The sequence below is a fragment of the Drosophila subobscura genome, chromosome J (assembly GCF_008121235.1).
Source record: "Drosophila subobscura isolate 14011-0131.10 chromosome J, UCBerk_Dsub_1.0, whole genome shotgun sequence".
Lineage (NCBI taxonomy): Eukaryota > Metazoa > Arthropoda > Insecta > Diptera > Drosophilidae > Drosophila > Drosophila subobscura.
In genome coordinates, this window is record NC_048532.1 from 14311910 (window position 1) to 14330570 (window position 18661).

Sequence of the window (18661 nt, forward strand, 5' to 3'; positions counted from 1 at the left end):
TCTTGAACAGAATAACTTGAGACATTCTAAGCACTAAACGATTTGAGGCATCACCTGTACGAGGAGGAGGAGTACGAGCAGAAGGAGTTATCACGACATTGCGATATCGCACCTGAGAAGCCGTAAAGTAGAACATCAAACGGTGTCGACTCTCTGACTCGGAGGTGAGGTGATAACGAATGGAAAATTGCGGAAACTTTGCTTGGCAGCTGCCAAAGATAGAGAAAGAGATCTCTCAGCACAGGGAGAGCGATCCGTTACGATTTCAGGCTCAAACTGTGGCCATCCAGCGGCGGCTGTCACAACAGTGCCACCAACCACAACCACAACTGCAGTTGAAGAAGTGGCGACGACGTCTGGCAGGCAGATGGGGCATGCAGATAGCAAAATGGCTGATGAGTTGATCCTGAAGGAGGGAGGCCGGCCTCCACTCCTTCCCCTCCTGAACGTCTTAATCTCCGCGCTAAAGCGGTATAGTTTATGGATCGCGGGTTGCATATCTGCAGATACTAACCGATTTGATGTGGATGCGCCGCGAGACGGGCACATCGTAGTCCAGGTCAGCGTTCGTTGCATTCGAGCTGCAGCAGGAGCCGGACATCGAGACGGAACTCTGTTTATCCAGCATTTTAGCAGCGGATTTCAATGGCAGTTCGAGTGAGTATCTCTTGAGAGGATTTTGTCAGAGCTTAAAGCTGGCATAACATCGAGATAGATTTAGATATATTTAATCCAGGACAATATAAATAAAGTATCTCGCTGTGAGGCGGTTCACCGCGTAGTCGCACACTTCACTTTGGGTTTTTATCTTTATCTGCAATGCTCACACATCTGCATATGTATCTTGTATCTCGAATCTACTTTAATGCCGAATCAGCTTTTTGCGATTTCAAGTTTAGCCGCGGGGCAAGCCGAAAAAAAACTCAAACTCAAACTCCGATACCGAAATCGAAAAACAAAAGCCGCTGCCAAAACCACAAACGTAGCAAAAACAAAATATATTTGCTGCTTATTTCTCTTATAGTTTCTTTCTGTTCGTCACGACTCGTATCTTGTATCTCGAACTCGTACTCTTAGTCGTAGTCGTAGTCGTATCTTTTGCTTGCGCTTCGCTCTCGAATGTGTGTGTACCGCACCGCAGCAGGCGACTCCGCAGACTGTGACGTTCTGTGTGGCAGAGCCTCAGCCATACACCGCGGTGCCTGCTACGCCATCAGCTGATTGCGCTTCGGCTTTCGTTCGGCCACGCGTCGTGTCTTGTCGGTTTGGTTCGGCTGCTGCGCTTCGTGTGTCTCTTACGGTACTCGTTCTTATAGAGCAAGTCGTTCGTTGCGTTCGCTCGCTTGCTTTTATTTGCATATTTCGTATATTTAAATAAAAAGCAGTTGGATTATAGATTACGCGAAGGAAAATTGCAGTTTTCCGAAGAGGAGTACGAGAATCTGATTCAGATAATTATTATGGCTATGGTAGAAATATTCCAAGGAAAAAAATTCATAAAGGGGTTTAAAAGAAAGTTCTAAAGATATCTAAGAAGTGAAAGCATAAATTTTGTTGTATCCAAAGATTCTATAAGAATTTACGAAGCTGCTCCTCTTAGATCACTTGAGAGAACTCTTTATCTATTAATAGCCACATATTTTATCATCAAGTTCCATCCCTCAAAGATATCTAATGGCAACATCTCAAATAGCCACATATCATAACCATTTCTATGGGGTATTGTATTTCCCTTTGCTCTCAAGTTGACTGCCCTCTCACCAGACGATGATATTTTCGTTCCAATTTCTATATGGATATGACAAATATTCGGTTATGGGAGACAGTCCCAGCCCCAATATTCGATTCTATGCATCGAAGAACATATCAAATGCAGACGCTATCCATTGTGGGGAATGTTTACCCTACAAAAAGCTCAATTAGCCAGCAGATGATGATGGGACGGACCCCTGCTGCAAGCTCACGTTACCTCACACCGATGAATAAGAGTGTGCCCTGCCCCATCCGAATACAGAATACAGTAGCTTCATGCAACAGCAGCAGCTGTCCAAACACAACACATTTCTTGTGTGTACATTGAGGCCTGAATGAGAGGCGTGAAGTTCTGCCCAAAAAAAAGAGGAAACAGAAACACCTCCTTAACAAGTCAATGGGCTGAAGGTCAGGGGTAACCCGTTCTGTTCCATAAAAAGGAAGTTCTTATGGGGTGCTCCCCCCTCCCCGTGCAATACGAAACGCGGTAAACGAGAAGCAGAACGAAGAGACGTGCATTGCCTCGCCACTGATGTTGCAGCTGCAGTTTTTTGTGGAAGTTGAATGTGACATTTGACATGATTTGCATGCCACACAAGTGCCACGCCCACATCAGTCACGTCAAGAGCCTGAAACGGAGATGGAGATGGAATTGAACAGAGAGACAGCGACAGGGAGACAGTCCAAGGCAACAACATGAAAATTGTAGTGCCCCCAAGACAGCCAGACAGGCAGTCAGACTCCGCCAGTTAAAAAAGAAAAACAGACAGACAGAAAACTCGTTGAGTTTTATTGTCACTTTCGTTGGGGAATTGATTTAATTTAATTTGATTTGATTTGATTTTCTTATGGCAGACAAAACACTTTAGGACAGGGTTTACCATTTTGAGCGACTTGGTTTTGGCTTTCTCGATCGGTTCGTGTTCTTATCTCAAATGCTTCGGTCGTAAAAAAGTTTTTCAACAAATAAGATTTTCCTCTCCATTTGCGTGGGGGCTTCTACTCGAATTTCTTCATGAAAATTGGGGGAAAAGTTCAAGCCATTCAATTTGCATGGAAATCACTCTCTACAAGGGATTCCTCTCCATCTCTCTGTCTGTCTGTACATCTGTGATGCATGTGCATTATCCTGTTTTACAGTAATTACAGTCGTTCGTCCCGTCATTATCCTTCGAGGACAATGACAATTTCGAGCTCATTTGTTGGATCTTCTTTGTTGCTGTCACGCGTGGCATAAACCGGTTCTGGCCGACTATAGAAACAATTTCGGAATCCAGAATCCAGGCAGAGAGGATGAGAGTTGGGGGATAACGAGAACGAGAACCCACCCGCATTCCAGGGAATTAGTCGGCAATTTTTGGACATTTCTCTCTCTCTCTCTGTGTGTGTGTGTGTGCCTTAGGGTTAGAAAAATAAATGCAAGGCAAACAATGACCAACAGAAGGGAACGGACACACACACAGAGAGAGATGTATGAGCCATCTAATTGCCTCGTTAAAGCCACAAAAATGGTTGCCTTTGGCATCTTTAATTTCGTTTACTCTCACTCTTAAAGCTTCCACCCACCTACTGGCATTCTTTGTTACACTTTTTGGGGCATGTCTCTTTTATATTTCTTTTTTTTTGGGCATCATAAATATGCAAATGAAAAGATGTTAGAGCAGCGTCAGCGTGTGGCTTCGCTTAGCCTTACCTTGCGGGTGGGGAGAGCCAAAAGAGGCATTCATAACACCTCGTAACATGTTTCCATTTGCAATTTAGAAGTTGAATAAATAATATATGTAAATCAGACCAACGAAAACACGCACCGCACCCCCACATTACATATTTTCCACTCACGTAGCATGTAGTACATACACAAATACATATTTACATACATATTTTGCTATCGCTTCTCTTACGCAAAAAAAAAAATACAAATATTGTAGGCGTTATAGGTTTTTATCTAAATTATTTTGTTTTTCTCTTGTGTGTGCCCTGGAAAATGTTCCCCCATTTTATTGGGAATTATGGCACCTGTCTGCTCATCCAAAACAGATCTCGCAATCAGCGAAAGAATATTTCAACGAGAAAAACATCTCTGGGCAAATATTTGTCGTGTGTTAATTGAGAAATTTCCATGACCAGCCAGGGGCATCTGTAACAAATGGAGGCATTGTATATTTTATTGCAGTTGCCCTCCGGCTAAAATGACCCTCAGGGGAGAGTATTCTCTATACGTACAGCTCTTTGGGGGTGGAATTTTAGTTGTATCTCTATTTGGGTTGGAATGCCCTGCACAATTTACTGGACAGATGTGTCCACTAGAACAGCTGGAGTGCCTCTCATCAGTGTCTGGGGAGCTGAATAATGGTTAAATTATTGGAAAACAATTCCCAGCTTCTATGACTAGCACTACTACCATCCAAAAACCTATCTGATACTTGAAAGAACATCTTGGGATAGTTCACAGCTCTAAGCCATAGGCCCACTTGTGCGTTTCCCAATCAACAAACCGCTCTCTGGGGCCAATCAGCTTATTTGGCTTCTGTTGGCTGCTGCTGTTGGCCATGCGTGCCGCCATAAATGGCCAGAACGTGCCACATTCGGAAAACAATGCATAAGCGTATTTCACTCGAAACCTGGCAATGGAATGGAATGGAAGTGTGTGTGGATGCCACCGAAATCAGAAATCGGTGGAGAGAAATCACAAAAATCACAAGTGTCGAGCAGCGGAAACAAAGAGCAATAAGAGCGCGGAGATTGGAACAGAAATGGAGCAGAAATTGGAGCAGAAATGAAGCAGACCCGAAAAATGCACTTTACACGCGACCAAACGGAATGGATTCCGAGAATTCCGGTCTCCCGGTCTCCCAGTCTCCCAGTCTTTCATTCTTAATGTTAAGCCAACCATTAGGCTGGGGGCAAGATTACTGCTACTCGTACAACAATTAGAAGAACCCAAAGCGACAAACGGCTGACGGCACTTCATCAGCAGACGGCACTCTGGGGCACGTGATAAGGCGATGGAGAGGCAAGAGCCAGCAGTTTCCAATCAGTAAAAGTGATTGGGCAACGGGCAACAGGCAACAACGTGGGGCAGGGTGTACTACTCCATGTTGGGTAATAAATTCATCAATTATCAGGGGACACACTGCCGCAGCCGCTCCTCGTGGCAGCCATAAAACAATAGAGAGAAAGAGCGCAAGGGAGATGCAGAGGACCGAACCCACTTTTGGTGGAAATTGAAAAACAGGATCGTCTTCTGCATCAGATGGGATGGTATCGAGTGGTTATGGGCTTAGGATGGTGTGGCATCAGCTGCGGGCACAATTAAGATGTACATCTTAATGAAACTCAAAGTTTTACAACTGCGTTTGCTTTTGGGGTTGGACCAGGGGTCAGTGGCGATGCCAGAGGTTGGAACGTTAGAGAAAGGCATAGCAAAAGTTGTACCAATAAATATTCAGTCAGTTAGCTTTGATATTTCTATAGAGGGAGTTCTTTAACCTCTTTCATTTCGTGCTTTTTTCAAGGCACTCCCCCGAAAAAAACAAAACCAACCGCCAACACTTCATGCAGTGGGTTAATTATCCCATAATATTAATGTTCATTTGGTTCAAAAGAAACATTTAAGCGACTAAACGACTTCATCGTATTGGATACCCTAACAATGGGGTGTGATGGCACTCACACGAAGCACAAACATAAAATTAAAAGACAGAAAACTAGTTTTGATGACATTTCAACCCATCTATGGCAGCATTTTCCAGGGTACTCCGCACTTCTACTCTCTGAAGACCAGCGGAAACTTCCCCTTTGGGTTTCCTCATATTTTGCTGCTGTCAAACTTCAAAAAAACAAAAACTAAAACGCAACGCTCTGTGCGCTCCATTTATCATCGCAAAATCATGGATCTCTCACTTGGTGCCAGCAGCAGCAGATCTTCCACCAAAGATCTTCTATGTACAGAGGCTGTCGGCAATTTCACACATTATGGCCTCAGGGCTGCTGAGCCCTAAAAATAAAGCATAAATACAGACCGAATGCAAAATAAATATAACAAGATGGAGCGAAAAAGAAACACTAGTCTGGGTACTGGGTGGGGACAGGGACCTAAGTAAATCGTTTGGCAGCTGCGCGGCGCGTTTGACAATTTGCCGCCTTCTACTTCTACTTCAACTTCGGCTGCCAGGCGGCATCTTAATCTACGATACAGGAGGCAGGGCGGATCCGAATCCGACTCCAACTCCAACGCCAAATCCGGATTCCTGACGCGATTCTGCGCCACCCAGCGATAATAACAAACAATTTGTTTGTTTTGCTTTCTGCTGTCAGTGAGATCAGTGTTAGTGTTCCTCTGGAGCTCCTCTCTCTCCTCATTCCGCTGTGCAGATTTTGTGCCAATGTTTGCATAATTCATGAGATCCCCCAACTATCCACGGTCCACAGTCTCCCATCCACAGTGCACCCACATGCGGAGGCAGAACAAGATCGTGCAACCATTCATTACAGCCACATTGAAAATTGAGATACAAAATGCGAAAACAAAAGGCTGCAGTCCGAACCACATATCGTATATGGTAGGAAGCATAAGTTATGGCCATCTCCTACTCCAACTCCAACCTCCTCCTGCTGCTGCTGCTGCGGGGGTGCATCTCAAGAGCCAGAGCCAGTCCGAAAGAATTGTATTTCAATATCTGACTTATGCTGACTCTGGCAGTTTTTTCTGAAGTGGGAAAAATACTTGAATGCCTGCTTGCAGGAACTATGGGAAGCAGCATTCGCGTCGTGATTGCAAGAGGGTCTCAAGAAGCCTCCAAGAGAAATGTCTTTGGGTTTACTGCATATATTTTAAAGTAAATGCCATTCCCGGAAGTATCTCTGGCAGCAAATCAATCCCCACTCTCGCACCTTGAATGAAGGTGTCTCGATCATCTGGCAATTAGAATCTCCATTCAGTGGAGAGCTTTGCATCCTGAGTCCTGAGTCTCAAAAACCACAAAGGAAGAACCGCAATAATTGCTTTGCATCTGTTGGAACAGTCCCTGTCAGTGGTGGCAGCATTCGTGAGAGATACAAAGCGGCATTGATTGCAATTACGCGCCAAAAATGATGTAAAAGAAGCGAAAAGAAATGAAGAGGGGTTCGCCTTTGGATCTCCCACTTATATTGGCTGCATCTCTCTCCTCTCTGCATTATCTTGCGGTGGTTGTCACTTGAAGTGCTTGCCACAAACGAACGAAAGCAGCAACAAAATTTATGTTTACAGCCAGAGAGCTTGCAACACTTTCCAAAGAATTCCAATTCCAATTCGTTGGGTGAGAGAAACACGAAAAACAACTTTCGATTGCAAGTAAAAATGTTAAACGACGACACACGATATGAGCATAAGAGTATCTCTGATATAATGAAGACATATCTTCTGCCTTCGCCTCCACCACTCGACTTTGACTTCAACTTCGATGACAATGTCTGCACTGGCAGTATCGTCTCCGCGTAACAGTAGCCGCAGAATATTCTGATTCTTGAGTAGACTTTCCCGCAGAGACCTCCTGCAGTGTTCCAGCAATTACCACAAGAACCGACCTCCAGTTGTAATCGAATCTGTGTCGACTTTTGTGTCTTTGCTCAAAGAGAGGTTCATTGATGACCAGAGCCCAGACCAGAGCCCTCTTCCACTGCCGAGTGCATGAATGAACGACAGACACATTGCAACCTTATGCTGCCACATTCTCATTCCTCATTCATCCTCTTCTCTACTCTGCTCATTCTTTTGTACTTTCCGCTGAAGCGGCACTAAATTTTAACCCAATTCCCGATTCACTTTGCAAAAATAAACAGATAAAACAAATCTTTATGGTCTGCTGTTGTGTGTTTTTGTTGCCGTTGGTGGCAGAAGTGTTTACAGCGGATTCCCTTCGAGTCAAGTATTTCCTGGAATGCCATGCCCGAAAGATACTTCTCTGCCTGCTCAAGAATAACAAAAATCTCCAAGACAAATACATAGTAGATCGGGATAGATCTCCTCTAGCATTGCATTTGTTGCACATTTGTGCTGCTTCGTTTTTATGGCAGCAAAGCGTTGATTGCTGCCTGGCCTCTGGCTGTTTAACGCAACCCAAACAGGAAATTTCTTCATGTCATCAGTCAAAAAATCATCCAAGTCATAAATGGGCGAACTGAAAGCAGAACATTGACTTTGGTTTCGAAGACTTTAACGAATGGAATATTTGAGCAGTGAGTCAGCAAAGTTTGAGAGGTATACGAGGTACGTTTTTATGGGGTTTACTCTTATTAGAGAGAGTAAAAGAATCAAGAGAGTTGGAGTGATGAATGAGGTACAAATATAAAAGGAAAGTTGAACTTTATAGATCTTCTATAGCTTAGGAAATAGCTAAGGTATAAGGCAGTGCCATGAATCAAATTAGCTTTAATATAATAGTGCATGAAAAGCATACAATTTTCTAAGATTGCAATCAAAATTGGAAGCCCAAATGTTCTACAAAAAACGACCAATAAAAGATGATTTAATTCCAAAAGGAATCGCCAAAAGAGAAAGTACTACAGGTACATAAAGCTTATCAAAGATTTTTTACGATTCCCACAAGCCGACTGCCTGCTATAAATTCTGTTTTTTCCTTTGGAAATTCCTTGTTTGAGCACAAATAAAATGTAATTTGTATTGCAACACAATTTGAACGATCAACGACCTATGACAATGCTTTGCATTGGTAATATTTCGTACTCCTCCCTCCATGAAACACAGCTCCAATACCTTACTTAACATATTTCAAAATACACCACCGGGAATTTGATTTGGAAATCGATTTTTGGGGCATTGGTTGGTAGAACAGTGTCATGGCATTGACGTCAATTACAGGAGCGGAAATACATAAAGGGAATGACTAACGAGGAAGCCAGTCAGCCCACTGGCAGAATGAATGCTCTGACACTGTTGGCCTTATCACTCAGTTTATAGACACACTGGAAGCGCTGGGCAGTGCACGAGATTTCGTAAGCAAATTGGAGAAAGAACAGGGAGAAAAACTAGATAATAGAGGTGCTGGTGATCAGCGTCATCACCATCACCATCACTGGTGTGTGTGTGTGTGTGTTTATGCATGTAAATAAATCAATCATCGGGGGACCATCATCATCATCACATGCTATCATCAAACAATCCATCAGCGAACCTCAACCATGATGATGGATCTGCTCTGCTGTCTTGTGTATATTTTTGGAGCGACTAGATTTGCATTATCTGGGATATGTGTTTTGGTAAACAAATAAAAATGTCTATTTATAGCCACATTTGACGTGAGAGAAGGGCACACAGGCTGGACATGCAGCTATTTATAAACGATTGCAGCATTTATGGGGCGTAGTGCGAATATTTCCATAGAAAAATAATGGTCAAAAACAAAAGGCTAGACATGAGAGTACTATTATAGCCACAGGGGTATTCATTATCTTATCACGTGTGCTCAACATGTTGACATTTTATTTTGCAAATATCTAAGGGAGAGAACGATAAGATTAGATTCGCTTTGGGTTATATCAATAGCATTAGATACTCATACGCCACACACACGTTCTTTCTATGGAACTTTACTGTTGCCGAGAGGGTTCCATAAATCCCTAAATGTCCCCCCAAGTACAGTCTATTACTCGAGAAATGGAACGTACTCTCTGGGATGCCACAGTTGTGCAAATAAAATCTGTAAGATCTTTTTCCAACAAACATCAGACGGAATGCTGTGCAAATTTGTAGAGATCTTTCTTAGGAATTCCACAAAAGATACGAATACGCCAGAGCCAAGAAGCAGATGTTCTGTTTGACCAAGGAATTGTTTTGTGCCCGAAAAGCTTAGCATGGAATTGCACAACTTATGCGATTAACAAGTTTTTTTCGGGCTAACCCATAAAAGATGAAATACATTGGCTGTTTTCTGTTGCCTGTTTTTACAACGAATTCTTTGATCATAGAAATTTGTTCCAGTGCTCAAATCAATTTGTGACAAACTTTTCGACATTCGTTTTTATATATCCATAAAAATCTAAATTGAGTTACAATCCCCGGCGCCGTATAACACCTTAATTTCCTCTCTAATTTACAGCACACTTCACCAGAAATTATAATTGCCCCATAAAAATGTTTCTCTGTCTTTCACATTTCACACGATTATCACTCGAGCTTTTGCCATGGATTTTCTTTACAGTCTTTCCAGTCCTGGCTATATGGCCGCCAATACCAATTTGTCGCGAGTTCCAAATTACTTGATGGCTGTGGAAATTAGTCGAAATAAATCAACCAAAGTCCACCTTCTACGCCGCTGAGACATTGCGTAAATCAAATATTTATGTTTAGATTTTTGAAAAGTTTATGGATCTTACAAATTTGGTGTGTTCTTCCTCTGTGTCTGTATCTGTGTGTGCATCTCTGATTTATAAGGTCAAAGCATAGACCGAAATAAATGTAGATATAAAAGCTGAAAGCACACAAAACGCGGGCCAAAACGTGGGCGACCCCAATGGCAGGGGTCCCCGATCGGAATAACCAACAGAAACGATCTTCAATGCGATCATTAACGATGAGAGCTGACATATTTGGATTAATGGGTCACCATTTCGAGCAGAGTAGAGGCAGAATTTTGGCTACAACAACAACAAAAAGTGTAAGAAAGTGATTCAAACGATCCCATAGATATTCCCTCAAATTCAGATTCATTTGAATGCGATCAAAGCTAATGAAAAAACGATGATGATGATCACCATTTGGGGCTGCCATACACAATGGGGTCTTATCGGTGTTCACAAAATTACGGCGCATTACGGCTGCGTATCTTCCGAATACGAAGTGTATCTTTCCCACCTCACGGATGCCCAGATCTGCGGATACTATCATAAATCTTTGTTGGCTCCATTTTTTGTTCTATAATTTAAGAGCAATTTATTAAATGCCGCATCGCTTTAATCTGCACTGGAGCATCTTTGCCCCCAAACTGCATAAATTAATTTCAGACAGAGAGTTGGAGAAAAAAGAGCGCGAACGCAGCGCGCGATGCGGAATGCGTGACATATTTTTCAGATACAGATACAGAATCGCCATGTGCATCCAAAAAAAATAAGTTGCAGAAGCATCTCCCGACTGTATCTGTTCAGTGTGTATCTCAGCGGCTGACAGCGCTGATTAGCATGGGGCACACAAAAAAAACAGGGACTGTGATAGGGACAGGGAGATGGACAAAATATTTATGGCAGCTGGGTTAAACGATCTCTGACGCCAGAGTTTTCCCAGGGAAATCTTCTGGGCTGCAACGTCCATTCTATTTTTCCCTCAATTGCATATTAAACGTTTATCGTGCACAATCCCACAAAAAACAAACCCCCAATTATATAATCAAATGTTGTACGCTGCGACAAGTTGTTGCATGTTGGCATTTGTAAATGCAGAAGTTCTTGAGGCGACCACAAAAGCGAGAGATGTCTACTTTTGTGTCATGTTTGTGTGTTATTTTTCGGTTGTATCTTGAAGATATTTCAGCTGCCGTCACGTGACATGAAAATTTGTTTAGCTAACCGAATGGATGAGAGGAAGAAAAGCCGCCAGGTAAATAATTCTTCTCCACTATGACCGTCTGTCTGTTTGTCTCTGTACAAATTAAGGAATTTCCAACACGTACACATAAATTCTTCACTTTTGCCGCACTCTGGCTTTGCCCCCTGTCTTCTGTGTGTGTCTCTCTGTTTTCCCGGCTTTCCACTTTCTTTCTTAGTTTCTATACCCTTAAAGAGGATACTTATGACTGTGCTGAGTGGGAGAAACAAGGGCTGAGAGGCAGACTCACTCGCAAGACACGCATAACCGACAGATAATTCGTGTTAGCTTAAATAAATTTCAACAAAATCAAATCATTTTCATTAAGGGTATCCAAAACTTCGACTGCATTTCCATTTCCATTACGGGGGCATTCTCTGGTTGGTGTTTTTTTGGTTTGCTTTTTAACTGCTTGCCACGATTTATGCATAATTTCCATAGCCAATGTCAGAGCCAAAGCCAGAGCTCATAATTTGAATGCGACAGCAAAATATGTTGGCGCCAGAGAGCCACCGCCACCAGCAGCACCAGCAGCAGCAACACCAGCACCACCACCATCAGAGCCAGAGTGCGACGCTTCCATTAACTGCAAAACTGCCAACTGTTTTGTGGACACATGGCTATGGCTTTGGCTACGGGCAGCCCCGCTCGCACTGCCCTGCCCCCTGAAAATCTGCTTACACGCTGCATTTCAATTCCACATCTGAAGTCTCAAGTCTGATGTCTGAAGTGGTCGCTGCAGCTCAATGACCGATCCACCGACTGCAGCTAAAAGCATTTTTTGGCTTTGCCTCCGTTTTGCCATTGAATAAATTCATAAATCAAATGGAAAATCTACAAAAAATAGATGTAACAATAAAATGCGCAACACAAATGAGAATTGGGCGACACAAAATATATGGAAATTACCAGGGGGGTAATGACTATACAAGGAATCTCTCTGCATCAAAAGTTACATCTATTTATTAGAGATGCCAAGATACGTGGCTAATGCAAAGATGTTTATCTTGAAAGGTAGCCAAAGAGGGTTTGCTTTCAGTTCATCTTCAGAATACCCTCATCACACATCATCCAACAGCAAAATTAACTTCCTTGAAGACCCAACTTTTCCGCATAGTTACGGTCAAGTTCTTTGGCGCAAAGTTTATGCCATAAATCCTCCCACAACACACAAAGTGCACCTCCGGAGCGAAGAGCACACACACACAAAGTTCTGCACATAAATATAGTCCTTCATCCTTTTGTTCCTTGGGACGACAACAAACTTAAATTGCGCACATCATTTATGGCTCTTACAGCCGCTGAAGAACGGGTGGAAAGGTTGATTAACCCCTCGAGATGATGTTGCAGAGCAAAACAAACACAGCAGCGGCACACGACGCACACGAGATGAAAGACCCGCTCCCCCATAGAACACTCCAAGAGAGAGAGTGCTCGCAGCTCTCTCTCAGATAAATTCAGCAAAAGTGCTGACAAACAAGCGACTTTGAGGTGGTATAAGCTTTACGCTCTTTGGGTCTGGGCATCGGATGGGTGGGGGGGAGTTGTACGTTTCGCCGCCGGAACAACCCCAAGTGAGGTTCAATTGCGGGCAAGTGCAAGGCTGTAGCTGTAGCTGTGGCTGTGGCATTGAAAAATCGAATGGCATCGGGGGATAAAAAATAAAAATCGAAAGCAAACATAAACACAAGGAAGCCAGCCAGCTACCCTTCTGTAAAAGGATGCTGCCATCCGAGGGATGTGGAATATATCCAAAGATTACATCTGCAGAGCAAAGAAGGGAAAGAAGACACATGGCAAAAAGTCAAACGGAAAGTTTCCTCCAGCACTCAAGATGGGGCCAATAATGTATACAGTCTCGAGTCTGAAGTGCGGCATCCACTTCATCAACTTCAGATGGATAGTTGGCTCCCACAACTCTCTGCAGCATTCTTCAGAGTCCATTTTGCAGAAGGAGCTGGAATGGCAATGGTCTGCCACTACCCCTACCCACAAATGCAAATTTGTTTCACATCACAGAGCATCTGATGTATGACGTGACTCCGAAACAGAAGCCACTGCCACACGCAGGCACACAACGACACAGCCACCACCAAAGGGGACTCCCTTTCGTTCTCCATAGTCATCAGGCAGTCAGCAGCCGTAGCCAGCAGTCAGATCTACTCTGACTTTTGTTTCGTCACGACCATGTCGTGTCCACGCATCCCAGCCCAATCCTCTCCAGCACCCACTCGCCGACACTCGACTCGCGAGGTGTTTACATAACATCGCATTCTCTCGCTCTCTGCCATTCTCTCTGCACGCATGCGGCCCACTGTCCAGCATCCAGCCATTGAGCTTCAGCTTCCGTCCACCTGGATCTCCTCCTCTTGGTCGTTCGCAGGGGGGACATTTGCTGACTTTTGCCTTTGGACTCTGCTTCGTTGGTTAGCCGGTAAAAACAGTTTACAATTTTACGTTACGCACCACCCTGCGTATCCCATAATCTGTATGTATCTGTATCTGTATCTATATCTATTGCTTTGTTACTGTATTCCATTGTGTGGCTCCGCATGGCTAGAGGGTTGCCCCATGACTTTGGCTTCAGATGATACCAAAAGATTAGCAAAAGGGATTACGAATGATGAAGGGATAGATCGGGTAAAATAGAGCAAAGGCAAAGGAGAATATCTGAAGGAAGTGCAGAGAGTGTAACTTTCTTTCGTCCTTCAAGCAATAGAAGGATATTTAGGAGTGTTTTGGGATAAAAAGCTGGAAAAACCAAGATATATCTTTAAGAAAAAAGTAAAATAATAACAACGAAAGTATCTTCATTTCTTCCCTGAAACTTTCCCCAACTTTCGCTTCAAATATTACCAAAAAGGAATCCCATTTCATACAGAAAAGTCTTCTGCTTTCTGTCTCCTGCATATCCTTCTAACCTATCTCGTATCCCTTAACCACAAACACACAGACAGCCATATACCATTCGTAAGTATCTCTGTAGGCATATCCATTCCTGTTGGCTTGGGTTAACCTTCCAATTAACGTCACGTTCACTCCACTTCACTGTACTGGCAGGCAGCACCCTGTCCTGCTCCACTGTACTCCACCTCCACCTCATGTGCTTCACTGCTTTTGCTACCTTTGCAACGTACCTGCGCACTTTTCACCCGGTGTAGCGTGCCGCCAGTGATGACGCCTGCCGTGGTCGCCTTGGCGTGCATTGCCACTGAATTTATGACGTACTGCGTCTGCTGTTGCTGTTGCTGCTGCTGTTGGAGTCTCTGCTGCTGCTGGTGGGGAAGTGGCTGCTGGTGCTGCTGTTTGGCCAAGACTGAAGGCGTTTGCGGTTTCGGCAGTGCCTCGCTTGTGGCTGTTGTTGCCGCTGCCATTGCTGTTGTCAGTGTCTGGGCTTTTGCAACATTCCTAATTGAGTTTTCTGGTACTCGGTTTTCACTTTGGCACTCCATTGACTCCATTGATGGAGGCTCCACGAGTTGTGGAGGCTGTTGCTGCTGCTCCTGCTGCTGTTGGTGTTGTGTGGTGGACATAATTAGGATTTTATTTGCTCTGCTGTTGCACTCTCTGTTGCAATTTATCTCATGTCTGGCAGCCAGATGGAAATCAATTAGTCGCACTACACGTATCTTAACTATCAAACATCAAGCACACATCACACACCACACAGAGCAACCACACACACAGAGCACTCAGGGAAAACGAAAGGAAAAACCAAACGAATCCACGCATACGGATACGCGGACACGGAGTTGGTGTGCACGGAACGCGGGTTCAACTGTTACTGGGGGATTCGCACTTGCAACCTTCACAGCCAGGCAGGCAGGAGTCAGTCCCGGCGTCCTTCGCTTTTGGGGGTGGTGATGTTGGTTAGGTGGTTAGGTGGGTGGTGGCTTTAAGTGTTAACTTTATCTCACTTTTATCTAACGAGCAAGCGCAGGGGAAGTTACAGAGAGACAGAAACAGAGAGAGATGGAGAGAGAAAGCCATTATGGCACGTGCTGGCTCCTTTACTGAGGAAAAGCTGAACAGATTTAATTAAGAATTATGAGAATTTTTCTCGTTAAGTTGGCAGATTGATTAGAATAGATTTTCCTGCCATAAAAAGTAGGCATTCCCCTAAACAATCAACTCTCAAAACTTTCCCATTGAAATTCATTTTGCAATTTAGAATTATAGTTAATTTCTTTTACCCAATAAAGCCAGAGAAAAGGCTCCGCAACAATGAGCCTCTATTCAGATCGGAGCACAGCTCCGCCTACGGCCGTGAGTTCGGCGCGTGAAACCGAAAGAGTAAGCAAGGAAACTACTCTTAATCCTCGAACCTTTTAGCACTAAAATGGGGTATATTCACAGCTCACAGGAATGGTCGAGTCCAAGTCTAAGAAGTCCGTTCAGGTGGCACATTCCATGTCCGGGCCATTAAAAACGAAGAAGGAAGATCATGAGCATTACTACAATCAAGAAATAGCTTCCGATCTGCAGTTTCGTTCACAAATCAAGGTGCGTTTTGCTGCCACTTAAGGTATAGATCGTGTCTTAATCTCCAACCCATTTCAGGTGGTGGAGGAAATCGATGGCGAGGAGGTGGACATGACACCAAAGCCCATACAGACCAACGTACATGCCGAGCAATTTATGCGCTTCAATCTGAACTTTCTCCAACAAATGTCGAATATGGTGACAGTGCACTCCAGAAGGTCCTCGCGGAGACGCTCCAGCATGCGCAACAAGCAGTCCATCGATGATCTAATGAATGGGGTTCGTTTTGCAGCACACCAGAGAGTCTTTATCCCCTATTGATCGTCCTCTTCCTAATCCAATAGATCAACTTGGAGACCATCACATTTGACCAGAGCGACAGTGACAAAGGCGACGAGGAGTATGTGCCACAGCCCTTCAAGAAGTCCTTTGTGAAGATAACTCTCCGCAAGTCGGACTTCTTTGAGCTGCACTCGCAGTGCAGCAGCACCGCGGCCAAGGGCACAGCCGATGGCGATGAGGCGGAGCGGGACAATCGTTTGTACGACTATTTGACAGCGGGCAAGGGCAAGGTACGTCGCCGTTCCGAGAACCAAGCACAGACGGACACTATGTTGACCACCACGCGGGCGGTGAACACCATTCTGGTGACCCAGGCGACGGTTGGCTCCTACGTGTCCAACTTTGAGATGTACGACACGGTGCACAATATGCACCGCAAGTTCTCCACAATGCGGAGCCTGCAGAGCGTGGCGAAGGACCAGGAAGCGCAGACCACAGACATGCTCGACGATGACGAGCACAAGGAACAGCACGGCAAGGTGATGTCCGAAATGGAGAAGCTGCTGAGCAGCGCGGAGTTCAGGAATGCCGTCATGTACATGGGTCGCTCCCTCTCCAGCAACATGAACGAGGGCGGCATGAAGCGCTTTCGCAACTTTCAGAAGATCGATCGCTGCGCCCCGGATGCCAAATACATTTACTCCATGAAGCTGCTGTTCCGCCTGATGCCGGTGCCCAGTCGGAACGAGCGGAAGGCCGTCAGCGACATAAGCTTCTGCCGCAGCAACGGCGACATTGTGGCCGTGGCCTATGGCCTCTATTCGTTCTCCTCGCAGCAGGTGCCCGAGTCTGGCAGTGTCTTCGTTTGGAGCATCAAGAATCCAGGGGAGCCGGAGCGCGCGTTTTACTACCAGACACCCGTGACTGCCATTTGCTTCTCTCCGTATCTGCCCTCGCTGCTGGCCATTGGACTCTATGATGGCACTGTGCAGGTGCGGGATGTGAGCAGCCTGACGGACACACCCATTGCCATATCGCAGCGCAGCACCTCGCCGGGCTGTGCGCCCGTGGTGGCCATACGCTGGATCAAGCAGGTGGAGGAGTCCACCAGTGTGGACTTTGACATCGATCCCTTTCTGAGTCTGTCGCAGGACGGCTCCGTCACTCGTTTTCGCATCATCAAGAGCCCCTTTCTGCTGGGCTTCAATCAGATGACTCTCGAGCGCGTCGAGGGCCATCCCGAGGGCATTATGGTGCCCATATCGCCGCTGTTGACCTGCGAATCGAATCGACATCCGCAGGGACTCAACCTCACGATCCATCCGGTGCACAAGGACATCTACTACGTGCTCACCGACGAGGGGTGCATCCACAAGTGCTCCATCAACTATCAGCATCAGTATCTGGAGGTCCTCAAGTGCCACGATGGCGGCGTTAATGTCATGGAGTTCTGTCCCTGGTCGCCCAAGCTCTTCCTCACCTGTGGCAATGATTGGTTAGCATTTTGTTTGCTCTTAAATAATAATAATCTTACGACTTTAGCTCCCCACAGGTACGTTCGCGTGTGGATTGATGGCATCACGCGTCCCCTGATGGAATTGACGGATGAGATGACGCCCGTGCACTGGGCCAGCTGGAGTCCCACACACTCCACGATCATTGTGTCGGTGAACCGCGATACAGCGGATGTCTGGGACATAAGACGCAGCATACTAAAGCCCATGTCCAGACATGATATGGATTCATCCTTCAATACAGTGGCCCAGTGAGTAGAACATTGATTCCACCCATGGAATTACCACTCTGAATCGATACTCTTTTAGATTCTCCAACTGTGGACGCACTCTCGTGGTAGGCAACGAGCGTGGCAATACTCTCTTCCAGGCACTCAACGACATGCCCTTTGAGCCACACTTTCAGTACGATGAGCTTGAGAAATCCATTTTCAAGGCCATTGGCAACGATCACGAGTTGCTGATGGAACTCAAGAGCTTCGGCTTCTTTGGTTATCCAAACAAGAGCTGTGTCAGGTAGTTCCCAATGTAAAATAACCCTCAAAGTTTAATAAAGAGCAGCACAGAACATTGTTAAAGCTTCACAATTGAACAAGGGCTATCAGTTTCCTACGTTTCTTCCGTTTGGGGTTCAACGACACAAGAAATTTTGGCAAACTTTACAGATATAACGGATTGTGTTGTGTTGGCTCATCAGTTCCGCAGCGAGCGATCAAGTAACAGAAGAGCAGAGCAAACCCAAGAGACAACAGTCCCCCTCGAGAGATGATAAGGTAACCCAATACCCGAGCCCTACCTGTAGAATGCAACAAGCAGTTCAAATAGGTTGAGATACCCCACTTCCCTCTGTCTCTCTGTCTCTCAAGTGTCAACCCTGGTGGTCACCTTGGATGAGGGCTTCGTTCTACGTTCGTTCTTCGGTCATCGGTCAGCGGGTGTTAAATAACAAATAAACACTTGTGCACACATTAGCATACAGCAAATGGTAGCCACAGGGAAAGGGAAGAATTTATTAAACAACCATTAGGGAAAAAGAAGAGAGAGAACCAGA

The 18661-nt window shown here is 45.0% G+C and overlaps 2 protein-coding genes across 5 annotated transcripts in view; one reads left to right on the forward strand and one right to left on the reverse strand.

Annotated features, from left to right (window-relative positions):
• The window catches only part of LOC117892906 (breast cancer anti-estrogen resistance protein 1), a 66748-nt gene that overhangs the window by 20837 nt on the left and 27250 nt on the right, over positions 1-18661 (reverse strand). For 3 of the 4 annotated variants that reach the window (XM_034799210.1, XM_034799212.1, XM_034799211.1), the window contains exon 7: positions 14470-14583. In XM_034799210.1, the coding sequence (XP_034655101.1) occupies positions 14470-14583 (114 nt within the window). Of the gene's footprint in view, positions 1-514; positions 1167-14469; positions 14584-18661 lie in introns of those variants that run through there. The other variant, XM_034799213.1, reaches the window with a different exon arrangement.
• LOC117892908 (WD repeat-containing protein 78) lies at positions 15531-18202 on the forward strand. Its single transcript, XM_034799219.1, has 6 exons — positions 15531-15625; positions 15689-15835; positions 15893-16093; positions 16159-17591; positions 17649-17861; positions 17920-18202. The coding sequence occupies exons 1-6, from the start codon at positions 15557-15559 to the stop codon at positions 18128-18130; spliced, it is 2274 nt and encodes a 757-aa protein (XP_034655110.1). The 5' UTR covers positions 15531-15556; the 3' UTR covers positions 18131-18202.

Coding starts and splice junctions, on each gene's coding strand:
- LOC117892908 (XM_034799219.1), top strand. CDS start 15,557: ATGAGCCTCTATTCAGATCGGAGCACAGCTCCGCCTACGGCCGTGAGT. Junction 15,836..15,892: donor AGTTTCGTTCACAAATCAAG/GTGCGTTTTGCT, acceptor AACCCATTTCAG/GTGGTGGAGGAAATCGATGG. Junction 17,862..17,919: donor TCCTTCAATACAGTGGCCCA/GTGAGTAGAACA, acceptor ATACTCTTTTAG/ATTCTCCAACTGTGGACGCA.